The sequence below is a fragment of the Pipistrellus hanaki genome (genome assembly GCF_964339955.1).
Source record: "Pipistrellus hanaki genome assembly, chromosome: 2".
Lineage (NCBI taxonomy): Eukaryota > Metazoa > Chordata > Mammalia > Chiroptera > Vespertilionidae > Pipistrellus > Pipistrellus hanaki.
In genome coordinates this window covers 54,794,062-54,807,023 of record NC_140504.1, presented here as the reverse complement: position 1 = coordinate 54,807,023, position 12,962 = coordinate 54,794,062, and the positions used below count along the sequence as shown (strand labels likewise).

The 12,962-nt window shown below is 41.0% G+C and overlaps 1 protein-coding gene across 1 annotated transcript in view; it reads right to left on the bottom strand.

Moving 5' to 3' along the window:
• Window positions 1-12,962, bottom strand: part of HGD (homogentisate 1,2-dioxygenase) — a 43,775-nt gene that overhangs the window by 19,331 nt on the left and 11,482 nt on the right. The window contains exons 5-6 of the mRNA XM_084871685.1: window positions 2,067-2,126; window positions 284-375 (exon numbers count right to left, since the gene is read on the bottom strand). Coding sequence (XP_084727811.1) covers window positions 284-375; window positions 2,067-2,126 — 152 coding nt within the window. The remainder of the gene's footprint in view (window positions 1-283; window positions 376-2,066; window positions 2,127-12,962) is intronic.

Sequence of the window (12,962 nt, the reverse complement as noted above, 5' to 3'; positions counted from 1 at the left end):
GGCTACTACTGCTTTCCAGTGCCCTGTCATGACTTTTCTATTTTCATTGTTATGTGACATTCTTGTATATGTCACAGGAGTCTATCAGGATAAAAATATGCATTTATTGTCATTATTAATAAATGCATGTCAACATTGTACTGGAGAAGAAACAATAACAAAAACAACAACAAACAAACAAACAAACAAACAAACAGACAAACAAACAAAAAACCCAACCCAGATTTTACACCCTGGTCAAAGCAGCTTTTGGGGAAAGGAGATGTCCTACGGAGTCACTTACCTGTCCCCCATGGAGGTGTTGCAGAGGAAAATGTGGACAGCAAGCCCATTGTTAGACCTGATGTCTCCAGCTCCACATAAGGTGTGCAGGCCCTGGGAGAGACCCGAAGAAGAAGGAAGAGTGAACATGAACAGTGCCTAAGAGGCTACCCTCCTCCTGGCACCCGAGGACCATGAGGCAAGGTTCTAGTATAAGCGTCTTCCCTTTGGGATGAGTGGGACATTCGGGATCCCGGTTACCTATGGGGAGCACAAACTTTATTGACTTATGTTTGGTAGATGGTGGTTCACCTTCGTTACCTGCCATGGCCCTAGCTTTGGATTGTCTTAATTGCTGCATCAGATGAACTTACGGAGCATCAATTGATTAGAGCATTTTTATCATTTTTGTACTTAGATCAACCTGAAGGAAAGTTTCTATTGGAGGTAAAGTCAAGTATCCAGGAGGCTTTGGGAAGAAGACTGCACCATTAGGGACCAGTTAATGCCCCTCAAATACACCAGACCACTCCTCTGCTTAGGAATAGGGTCAGCACTAATCTCTCCAGAACAAGGCAAAGGGAAGCACTCGGACCAACTGTCACCCTCTGCTGATCATCCTCAGCCCAAGGAACTGTAACACTCAGGCCATCTAAAGCTGCCCTCAGCCCCAAGCCTGTACAGTGAGAGCGTTCTGTTCCTCCAGATATCCATGATTCACACAAGGTGGAGGACTTCTTTTTGTATTTTAATTCAATTTCCAAGTTTGGGGGCTATGTAGATGAGTCTACGTAGGGTTTGGAGCATTTAATATGAGTGAGGAGGTCAACATGATACACACAATCTGGCCTATGGCTGGACACCGGGACTCTCCCTGTGTAAACCGCGACCTGAGGTTGGTCTGTAGAATCTCACACTGGCTTCTTTGAGCCCCAGCTCCTTACAGCTCCTCTCTTCCTCCCCGATACACCTTGCTCTGAGAGCAGGTGTTCCTATACTCTCAGCACCTATTATTATCAAGCAGAACTTCTAAGCAGCATTGTCCTAACCAGAATTGCTGGCCTGCATTGATCCTATTCAGGGGCTCATTTTGGAGAGTTTCTGAATTTTGATGGGGGAAAAAATATATATATATATATTTGTTTTCACTAATCTCTGACTAAAATTGATCATTTCTTTCAATTAATGTGGACAATAAGCAACAAACTACAGCAGTATGAGAGGTGCCTGTAACCTTGACAACTGATAGAAACCATGGATAATTTTACATCACGTTAGAGTTGTTACAGATATCCCAAAATATCATTTATACTCATACTTCTAATAACCAGAGTTATTAGATCTTCTCATAGATTTTGTGATTTAGTGCATTAATAAGGAAGCATGCTTATTACTATAGACCAAACCTAATTTATTTTAATATTTTCATCATTGCATTTCAATGTAATCGGCTTCTTTGTCATTTTATGTAATTTATTTTATGCATTTTAGAGCACAGGCTTCACCAGACTACCAAAGGAGTCTTTGTTCCCCAAAACAAAGGAACCTGGGAAGGTAAAAGCTCCATTTCCATTGGCTGTTGGGAGATGTTGTAAATAGCCCTCCAGTGCCCTTTGGTGTCAGGGGGGAGATGGTGCCCGTAAGTAAGACATCAATGGGCAGTGCCGAAAGCAGAGGCAGATGGTGCTGTGCCGGCTGCCCATCTCTGAGGCTGCTTGGGCCTGGCATTCAGCCCGCAAATGGCTGGATTGCACACAGCGGAAGAGAGAGGGAGCAGTGGGAAGGTGTGGGCAGCATTGACTTACACTCACAAAGTCCACCTTCTTCTGAGATGCTTTTGGAATCTCAAATGGTTTCCATCTTAGCTGGAAAAAAGCACACATACAGGAATATGATTTCACAAGGGGAAACTATAGACTTTCTAAATAAAAAGCACCGGTTACACAGAAAAAGGACAGCTGCTCCCTGCAAGGTCTGACTCCTTGTGATTTTGTTATTTTAGATTTAATAATTATCCATCATTTCCTTAAAGGGGCTCAGTTGGTGTGTGTGTGTGTTTAATTCATATGCATATATATTGTCTTCGTTCATTATTAGCACTTTGAATTATATTTCTTTTTTAAAGACCATTGCTTCTTATTTCAGAAACTGTTTATTTCTTTCAGCATTTTGCTCAGGCACACCAGTGAGTTTTGACCGATGCTGCTTCTAATGCTATTTATAATCAGCTCCCTTTGCTGGCGCGCCAGCCTCTCTGTGTGGGCCCCGGACACTGCAGGAGAAGGTTCCACTTCTCCTGCCAGCCCTTGGAGTTTTGAATTATTTTCTTGAAGCGAAAGAAAAAGCACCCAGCTGAGATTGAACTGAGATTGAATTTGGTAAATGCAGTACCAGGTTCATTTTTTTTTCCACCAAACCCCACGTTTGTCCCCAGGCTGCCTGACAGTTCAGTTTAAATCACAATAATCTTTAATTTAATAATGAAATGATCTAAGGAAGCGGGGAGAAAAATCAGCAGGCCCAGGCCCTACTCAAAGAGTCAGCCCCGCACTTATCAATCAGTCTGGCAGCAGGCCTGACCCAGCCAGGCTGGCAGCTGATAAACCTAGCAGTCTCGGACCACTTCGTGGGGTGAACTGCTCCCCAAGGAATGGCTCCACCGGCTAGGTAGGGCCCATTAAGTCACTGGGCTCAGCTCATTCTGTATTTCAGAGAGGTAGTCATGGTTGGGGGTAGGGGGAAGAGAAAGCAAGCAGCAAATGGAAAGGCAGCGCTGGGATTATTCCGGCCTCTCGGATATACACAGTCACACAGCAGCCTTTATTTCTTAAAAGCAACACAGATGATCTCATCTTGGGACTACGTAAAAGGAATGTAAAATGTTGATTTGAGGAACGTTGTTGAAGTCATGCTTCAGAAAGAAGGAAAATATTTAGGACTAATTCATTCAAGATGATATTTCCTGGGAAAAGAGAGGAAACCTGAGAACAAGGATCTAGAAAGGGTTTTTCAACCTTGGTACTATTGACGTTTTGCAGCGAATAATTCTCTGTTGTGAGGGGCTGTCCTATGCATCATAGGATGTTTAACAGCATCCCTGACCTCTCCTCACTAGATGCAGTAGCAATCTCTTAAATTATAACCATCCAAAGTGTCTGCATTGTTAAATGTCACCTGGGGGACAACTTTCCCCTGTTTGAGAGCCATTGAGCTAGGAGGATAGTCCCCTGACATCGGGAAGGATCACAGCAAAGCACTTCCATAGGGCTCACATCCTGCATGAGCAGTGGCCTCGAAGAAGCTTTCTTAATGCAAAGAGGGATGCCCTTCAAATGACAGAGACGGTATACAGAGAGGAGTAATTCATCTGTAGGATCTGATGGCAGCAGATTGTACAGGGTCTAAATTCAGCCTATCATGAAGGATAATAAAGACTGCAAGGTGCTTCTATCAAACCCAGTACCCAGAAGAAGAAGCGGGCTTTGTACCTTCAGGCAAGATTCTGGTTAAGAGCTTTGGTGTGATGTGCTGCTGAATGTAAGGAGGGAGATCTGGGGAAAGGATAAAAAAGAAAAGTCCATGGAGTAAAGGATAGAACCATCTGCTAACTCCAGATGTCCAACTTAATTGCCTGCTGTGGGGCAATTACCCCCTGACCCAAAGGGGGCTGTGTACTGGGCTGAGCCAGGAGACCTGAGCTCTGTTACTGCCTCTGCTCCCATTTACTCTGTAAGCTCAGGCATGTTATTTCTTCTCCCTGGATTGTGTTTTTTCTTACATGTAAGAAAAACTATAAACCCATAATTCACTTCAGAAAAGAGCTTCTGAAAGTAATAAAGGGGATTTTTTTTTTTTACCTGATTTAGTCCTATAACTTTTTAAAAATATATATATTTTATTGATTTTAACAGAGAGGAAGGGAGAGGGAGAGAGAGTTAGAAACATCAATGAGAGAGAAACATTGATCAGCTGCCTCCTGCACACCTCCTACTGGGGATATGTCCAAAACCAAGGTATATGCCCTTGACCAGAATCGAACTTGGGACCTTTTAGTCTGTAGTCCAATGCTCTATCCACTGAGCCAAACCGGCTAGGCAGTCCTATAACTTTTTAATCATTTATTTTATTCGTACTATATATTATTGATAAATAGCCTTCTATTTATCAATATAATAATTTAATAATTAAGAACTTAATTATTAAACATTTAAAAATAATGAAATCCATTGTAGAACCCAATGCAATGTCTTGATACTAATAAATTTTAATAAATTTGTGGTGAATGGTTGAATGCATAAATATAAGGTACTGAGAACATTGCTAATATCTCAAAGAATAAGAATAAAGCAAATTTATGAGATTTTTGGAAGTCAAAATGACATTCAGGCAATAGTAAATTGATAAATGTTTCTAAAAGTACAATGATTATTTCTAAAACATAAGTTGATTCTTTATAAATATAAAAACTCATCCATTCTTTCACATCCCTTTTCATTTTTTGGCCAGTTCTATCAACTGTTGGGAGAGAGGTGTTGACATCTCCAACTATAACTGGGAATTCATCTAATTCTCCTTTCAGTTCTCCTATCATTGCTTCATTTATGTTGCAGCTATATTCTATAAGTTTTATTGGAAAATAAACTCTTCTTACTAGAAATGAGGTGATCAAAAATAATTTGAGGGAGTCCAAAGTTAGAATGAAATTTTTTTTAAGATTACCAAAGGAGCCGGGACCGGTTTGGTTCAGTGGATAGAGCGTCGGCCTGCAGACTGAAAGTTCTCGGGTTCGATTCCGGTCAAGGGCATGTACCTTGGTTGCGGGCACATCCCCGGTGGGGAGTGTGCAAGAGGTGGCTGGTCGATGTTTCTCTCTCATCGACGTTTCTAACTCTCTGTCCCTCTCAATTTCTCTCTGTGTAAAATCAATTAAATATATTTTAAAAAAAATTACCAAAGGAGAAAGACTGGAATCAGTGGCAACATTTAGTTATCAAGATTTGAAATTCATGCCCAGGGAGAAAAAGAAAACAAGAAAATTGACCTTAGTTATTTTGAGTCAGAAGATCAGTAGTTGGACTGGATGATTCAAATACACTTTTCAACACCACGATTCTTTGATTTACTGAGATTCACTACAAAATTGCCCTGGACTTTAGATAAAGTGAGTTAGATCCTCTCAACACCATTGGGTGGCTAGCGATAGACATATCGTTAGAAGTTGGCATCACTACCCAAGAGGTTGGAAGAAACTTGTAGATATAGAATACTTTCACTGTGTCAGCCCTGCTATGGCTAAAAGAGGCCTAGGGTAATCCACTACCATGAATTTTAGTCCCAAATAGGGAAGGTGGCAGGGGCCAGGGTGGGGGTGTGGGGGACTGAATAAAACAGTAACTCACTGAATGCCTCAGCAATTTGAGGAAAAAGGTAGCATGATTGATGTGGAAGAAAAATCAGGCTTTGAGTTCTTTGGAATTCTTTTGAGTAATACACAAGGGCACAATAAGGAGGATGCAAGTCACTGTACTTTATTTAGGCTTTCAAAGTCTATCATGAGGCTACAAAAGGGGCGGGCCTTCATGGGATTTGGATAACATTTTTTTCATGGAAAAAAAAAATCCAACAAACAAAAGCTGGATTCCCATTTGGCCTTGCCCTTGAGTATAAAGCTAAGGGCATTAAATCCATTACTCAATACCCAGCACAGAGCATGAAACATAGTGGTCACTTAATAAATATTTGTTGGATGACATTTAATTATCACAACTCTGAGAGACTCTTATGATTATTATTGTCTCTGTTTTATTTTAAAATGTATTTGCTTTATTGATTTCAGAGAGGAAGGGAGAGGGACAGAGAGATGGAAACATCCATGATGAGAGAGAATCATTGATCAGCTGCCTCCTGCATGCTCCCTTCTGGGGATAGAGCCAGCCACCTGAGCATGTGCCCTTGACCAGAATCGCACCTGGAACCCTTCAGTCCACAGGCTGACACTCTATTCACTGAGCCAAACCAACTAGGGCTATTGTCTCCATTTTAGAAGTGAATACACAGATGGTGTAGACCAAGTAATATTTTTTTTCTAAAACCTGATGCCAGTACTCTCAGACTCTCTTAGTAACCTACATCCTAATCCCTTTACTTTCAGGTTGTCTTGGTATGCTTCCCAAACTATTCACGATCTCCTTGGCTCCTGAACTCAGGCTTTGCCTCCTTTTAATGGCCCTGTGCTGGGTCTTCCCATCTGACCTTACTTACGCTCTTCCTGTGCCACGTTGTCCTGGCCCAGTCTGTCTTTTGGGACCTGAATCCCACGGAGGTCCTTTTGTGTCAATGTTTTTTTGTGCAGTCATTTTACATTAATTCATTCAAATGATTTATTGAACCTCTCTGAGTGCCAAGTTTTATGCGAGGTTCTGGAGATGAACAGGGAGTACAGTCTCTACCCGCTGGGGAACTTATTACAGAAGATCCTGGCCCTGTGGACACTTCCTGATAGGAAAACAAGGAAATGGATAAGTAGAAATGACTTTGGAAGAGAAACATAAAAAGAAATGTTCCCCTCAGGAATAAGCCCTGACACAGGGCCCATTTAATATTCTTACACACGGAAAATAAGAGGCAGACACAATGAAATACCTGTAATCTGGTTTGTAGACAGCTCCCACCTCTTTCTAAGGAGTAAAATACAAGTTGATGGAGATGTACTGGTAAAAGCACTAGCAAGCCATCTAAAAGGGCTGAACAGGGCAAGGTGCACTGCAGTGATGGCAAATGCCCGTGAGTGCATTTAGGGAAATGAAATCTATTTTATTTACAGGCTGATGGGATCCAAGCTATCAGGCAGTATCGTCAACAAATTCTAGTCATTCTGCTTTAAAAGAAGGCATATGCTGGACCCTGCAGGTCTATGAAGACAATGAAGGCATAGTTCTCAGAGTGTGAGAGGGCTGGAGTCTGGGAAAAACTGGCGGAAGGAGATTTTAAAAAGTTACCTTGTGGCCCATATAGTGGGTCTTCTTAATTTTTTTCAGGAGAAACAAGTGAAGCTTGAAATTATTTTAAATTATTTTTGGTCTCTGGCTGCATGGGGCCCTGGACCTTATTTATTTACATATATATATATTCAAAGAAAAAAGAGTGGAAAGAAAGAACATTAGAAGTTGTTAACTCTGCACTGGTGGGATTATTGGGCCTTGACACTTTTATATAAGTCTTAAATAAAAACATATATTAATGATGGGGGGTGCATTAATGTTGTTTAAAGAAGTGTAAATAGTTTCAATAGACTAGCCAGGGCAGGTTGAATTACAAAGGGTTAACAACTTAAAGAGGTGGAGAACCCAAGAAGTTTTAGAGGAAAGAGGCTTTTAGGATTGTGAGACTGATGAACAGTTTGACAAATCAGACAAGTGTTTGAAACATTTGTTATAATTTGCATGTCCTGGAAAGTAACTTTATGATGTGGTCTTTAATTAACATTGAGGTGTTTCTCACTTAGCTCAAATTATACTGAGAACTGAAAGGTAATTTCCTCAGCTGAGGCTTAATTGGGTCAAGAGTCTAACTTTCCAACAATCAAGAGGTTGGGGGTGTAGTAATAAAAAAAAAAGATAAACCTTAAAGGACCTTCAAGAAGAATACTGACTCAGGAATGCTAATTGAAATCTGTAAAATCAGTTAAATTGGACACAGATTTGTTTGTTAAATTATGAGGTTCCAGAAATTAGAGGAAAGTGAATGATGAACACAATTAGGTGTATTTCTTATGTAAGTTATTAATGGATTGAACCTGTCCACAGGCTAAATCTAAATATACTCAAAAAGAGTTTACATTAATTCTTAAATAATTCATTAAGTAAACACTAAGAGAAAATGAATGTGTGGTGGGTAGAGTCCCCAGTTTTCCTAGAAGGGTATCAAAAAGATAATAGTGATGATAGCATATCCCACGATGTTCTCATGGAGAAAACATTAGGTAATTCTCAGATCTTCAAAAACCCAGAGATGACTAAGATGGGGAGTTAGTGAAGCTGACAAATCATTTGCTTTGATCTGTGATAGGTGAAGACATACCTACCATACAGACTTCAGCTGGAATGGTTGTCAGATAGGTACCTAAATATAATTTTCTCAGACTTTCCTGGTGGGAGTCTAGAATATATATTTAGAAGAGGTTACGAGGGGGGAAAGTGATGAATGCAAATTGCTGTGGTTATTAATGAAGCACCGAATTGAAAAGAGCTGTTAACTTGTCAAGAAGTTGTAAATGAAAAGACAAAAGCATTAACGTAGCAAGAACAGCCAGGGTGCGTGCATCATGGCAAGGGAAGTGGGATGGCAGGTGACGTGAATCACAGAGGAGGAAGATGATGAGCTGCTCCCTGGATGGGGCTGGTGTTGACAGAGGCACTGTTGAGTTCTGGGGAACATCTATCCCAAAGTATGTGAGCAGGGCTCAAAAATGAGCAGGGGAAATATTGGAGAAAAAATTCATTAGTGGCCACCATATAGAAAGTGTTTGAAGGAATTAAAAAATGGGGAAAGGTAACAAGCTCAAGGAGAAATTCAAAGAAAGGTTTAAATGGGATACATTGGGTAGTGGGGAGGAAATAAATATGTAGCTGAAACCGGTTTGGCTCAGTGGATAGAGTGTTGGTCTGTGGACTGAAGGGTCCCAGGTTCGAGTCTGGTCAAAGGCATGTACATTGGTTGTGGGCACATCCCCAGTCAGGGGTGTGCAGGAGGCAGCTGGTCGATGCATCTCTCTCATTGATGTTTCTAGCCCTCTATCCCTCTCCCTTCCTCTTTGTGGAAAATCAATAAAATATATTTTTAAAAAAGGAAATAAATATGTACTGAGAATGGACTAGAAAGTAAGCAGAAACCTTTGATACAGCTATTTTGATATCTCCATATTAACTCATGCTTTTTAATGCAGTTGCTTCAAATGTTCCTCTCAATTTATGAAATAATGAACTAACATGCCCAAATAGAATACTTGACTCTCTATAGTGGAAGACTTCTATTTCCTATTTTGTTAATTTTACATCATTTGAGTTTTTATAAGTTTCTATTACCTGTATAATAAAAGAAAACCAGAAATATTTTTATCAAGACAAGGTTAGCTTCCATTGAGGAGCCATCTATACCCCCTCCCCCAAATAATCATTATAAAAGGGTATATTTATGTTAAATAAAATGTAACAATAGTAGTCATAGAAATAAAGATCTATAAATATAAAAAGTCAGTGACTAGAACACCATAACGACCAGAATGACTGGTCACTATCACTGCAGTCAGTGAATCAGAAAATTGAGGGTGGGGCCGATCAGCTAAGTTCCCGTGGCCCCTCCCCAAGTCTGCCCAACCTCTGATTGCTCCTCCCCCACCCCAATAGGGGGCAGGGATGGCCAGCCAACCACCCATAGTCTCTCCCCACAGATGGCCCCACCCCCAATTATCCCACCAATTAGGGGTGGAGCCTGCTGGCCAATCACCCGTGGCCCCTCCCCTCACCTGGCCCTGCCCTGATCAGGCCCCGTGACCCCTCCTCCTCCTGAACAGGCCCATCCCCAATCTGCCAGGCCCCACCAGTACACGAATTTGTGCACTGGGCCTCTAGTATATAACAAAAGGATAATATTGAACATATTACATATCACACTCACAGTAGAATCACATTTTCCTTAAAGGCTAGGTTTAAAATCTACCCCCTATATATAAAATAAGTGGGCTCCACTGTTGCCCACACAACCATAATCAAATCTAAGAAGACATATTAAGGTGATAGAGGCTTAAGTGACTAGTGTGGATGACATGAGCAGGCAGGGACACTGAAACTCCCCACTCCACCCCTAATTATTAAATAACCATTCCTTTTTAAATAGTTATCTAAAGGGGCCATGGTTTGAATTCACAAACATCTTATGGACTTTTCCTGTAATCCTTCCTTTAGCCTAGCTCAATGATTCTCAAATTTAGTGCACAAAAGAATTACCATATAGGGTGGCACACACAAAACCATGTATCATATACAGAGGGGAGGGAGATGATTTAAGGGCTTTTTATCAGTGATAATTTTGTTTATACTTAATTTTTGTCCTACTTGCTCATTTTACAACCACCCTGTTCCTTTGTAGAACATGTAACTATTGTTACATTTCCCCTCTATTAAGGGAACTACCGGAAACTTAATTGGGGATTCTTTCCGCTGCCTGAAGGAAAGAAAAACACACATGTATTGTGGTCCAAATAACCTCTCAATCTTCCAAAACTAGTATATAATAAATGCTTAATGTAACTCAACTGGGGATTCTACCAAAGTACATTTATCCATTCTTTTTATTTTCTACTGGATGATGGAGTCACATCATTAAGCAGTTGGGTTTATTTATCAAGCAAAAGCAAACAAATGTAGCCATTGTAACTCTAATAGAGAAATTAGAGAATTTGAAATGCAACCCATTGAGGAGTCAGGCTAATTCTCAGAGAATAAACAGCGACTTTGCCTAGAATGGTTTATGAGCTGAGTGAAGAAGTAAATGTTTAATTGAATATGGTTAACGAGGGGCCCAGTGCATGAATTCATGCACATTGAAATTAATTAGAAGAAATATTTTAGAGGACAGGGAGGAATGGAGGGAGATTGGCTGGCTGGGGAGGGACTGCAGGAGGCTGGCTCCAGGGTATGTCTGGCCCATCTTGCCCAGTCCCAATCTGCCAGACCCCAGCAGCAAGCTAACCTACCAGTTGGAGTGTCTGCCCCCTGGTGGTGGTGCGTGTCATAGTGACCAGTGAACAGTTGAACAGTTGGACACTTAACATATTAGGCTTTTATATATAGAGAAGATAAATGAGGATGGTATGCCAGATACATTCCTTACTCCAGAGTGTGGGAGAGAAAGTGGTAAGATACTATTGGATTAGGAACCCAGGTGAGACTCAAGGAGGAAGTGAAGACAGAGTCCTCAGGTTGGTTGTACAAATTGTCCCCCACACAAGGGCCCTGACCAGCAGAAGGGGCAGGGGCAGGAGCTGAAAGCCCAGCCTTTTGTCTTGGCAGGGGACCGTGTCTGTGGGGTTAGAGCAGTGTTTCCCAAACTTCTCTCATGATGAGAATCACCTGGTGGAGTTGTTAAAACACAGATTCCTGAATCCCAACTAAGAAGTGCTAAACTAGAATTTTTGAGAACATATAGGTAAAATTGCATACTTAACTAATTGCTCTAGCACTAGTTAAGTATGCAATACTTAACATATAGGTAAAATTGAGAACATATAGGTAAAATTGCATACTTAACTAATTGCTCTAGCACTAGTTAAGTATGCAATACTTAACATATAGGTAAAATTGAGAACATATAGGTAAAATTGCATACTTAACTAATTGCTCTAGCACTAGTTAAGTATGCAATTTTACCTATATGTTCTCAAAAATTCTAGTTTAGCACTTCTTAGTTGGGATTCAGGAATCTGTGTTTTAACAACTCCACCAGGTGATTCTCATCATGAGAGAAGTTTGGGAAACACTGGGTTAGAGGTTGGAGCTGGATATGACTTTTTCCAATATGTTCAAAAGCCAATATGCAATATACAGGCCAGTGGTCAACTGAGAAGGATGCCTGCTTCATGCATTACACTTCACACAACTGGAAGTTTAGACAAAATATCCTGGTTTCAGGATGGCTGTGAGGTGGATAATATGTGTTGTTAACTCCTATTTCCCCCCACCCTGAATGCCTTTTCTGTCCTTGCTGGAGGGGAATATCCATTCAGTATTTAATTCTCTGAGATTTCCATAATTAGAGAAGAGATGGAGCTGGGCAGGAAACCAAAAGTGACTATGAGTTATTCTGAATCTAAATAAAAATAAAAAAACACAAAAAACAAACAAACAAAAAAAACTAAGCATTTTGGGGGAAGGAGACAATGTTTCAGTAAACCAAGGGGAGGCAGCATGTTTTTCTTGGGCTTTGGAAAGGGGAGGAAAATAGGGGAGGAGAGAGAGAGACTTCTTGTTCTGTGTGGACTTTGGATATGGAGGGACGTTCTTGAACCTGTGACCTGGGAACTCCCAGAAGGAGGGAATGGCTGTGTGGCATATCCAGTACGTCAGGACCAGAGTGGCCTTGCAGCTGATTCCATATCTAAACCTGTCAAGACAGCAGCAGAACAGTGGGTGTCTCAATACTACCTAGGGAGAAGGACCAACCAGCAAGGTCCAAGTCCCACTTCTACTTTGTCATCTTTTAAGACCAGCAATTCCCAGCCAAGACAGAGACGAAATGTTTTCTGCTGGTTGGGCCAACAGGAACTCAGGATAAGAAATAATAGGAAACAAAAAAACAAATTTACCTGAATACAATTTATGCGATTTATATATCCTACCGCTGTCTTTAAGGGAATATGCCAAATGGCTGTATCGGAATCAAGGTTCTCACCTCCTTCCGGTGTGCCAGGCACTGTTTGAAGCACGCTCACACCTGTTCTCTTACATAATCTTCACAACAGCACTGCACAGCAGCTCATCATGCCAATTTACGGGTAAAATACCACAGCTCAAAGACACAGCGGGTAGCAGAGCAACAGGGATGCAAACTCAGGCCTGTTTTTCTTCCTGCACTATATAGCTGTTATCAGTGGCATGTACCTAAGCTCAGGAACGAAGGGGATATACTGGGTTTCTCAGAAGGTT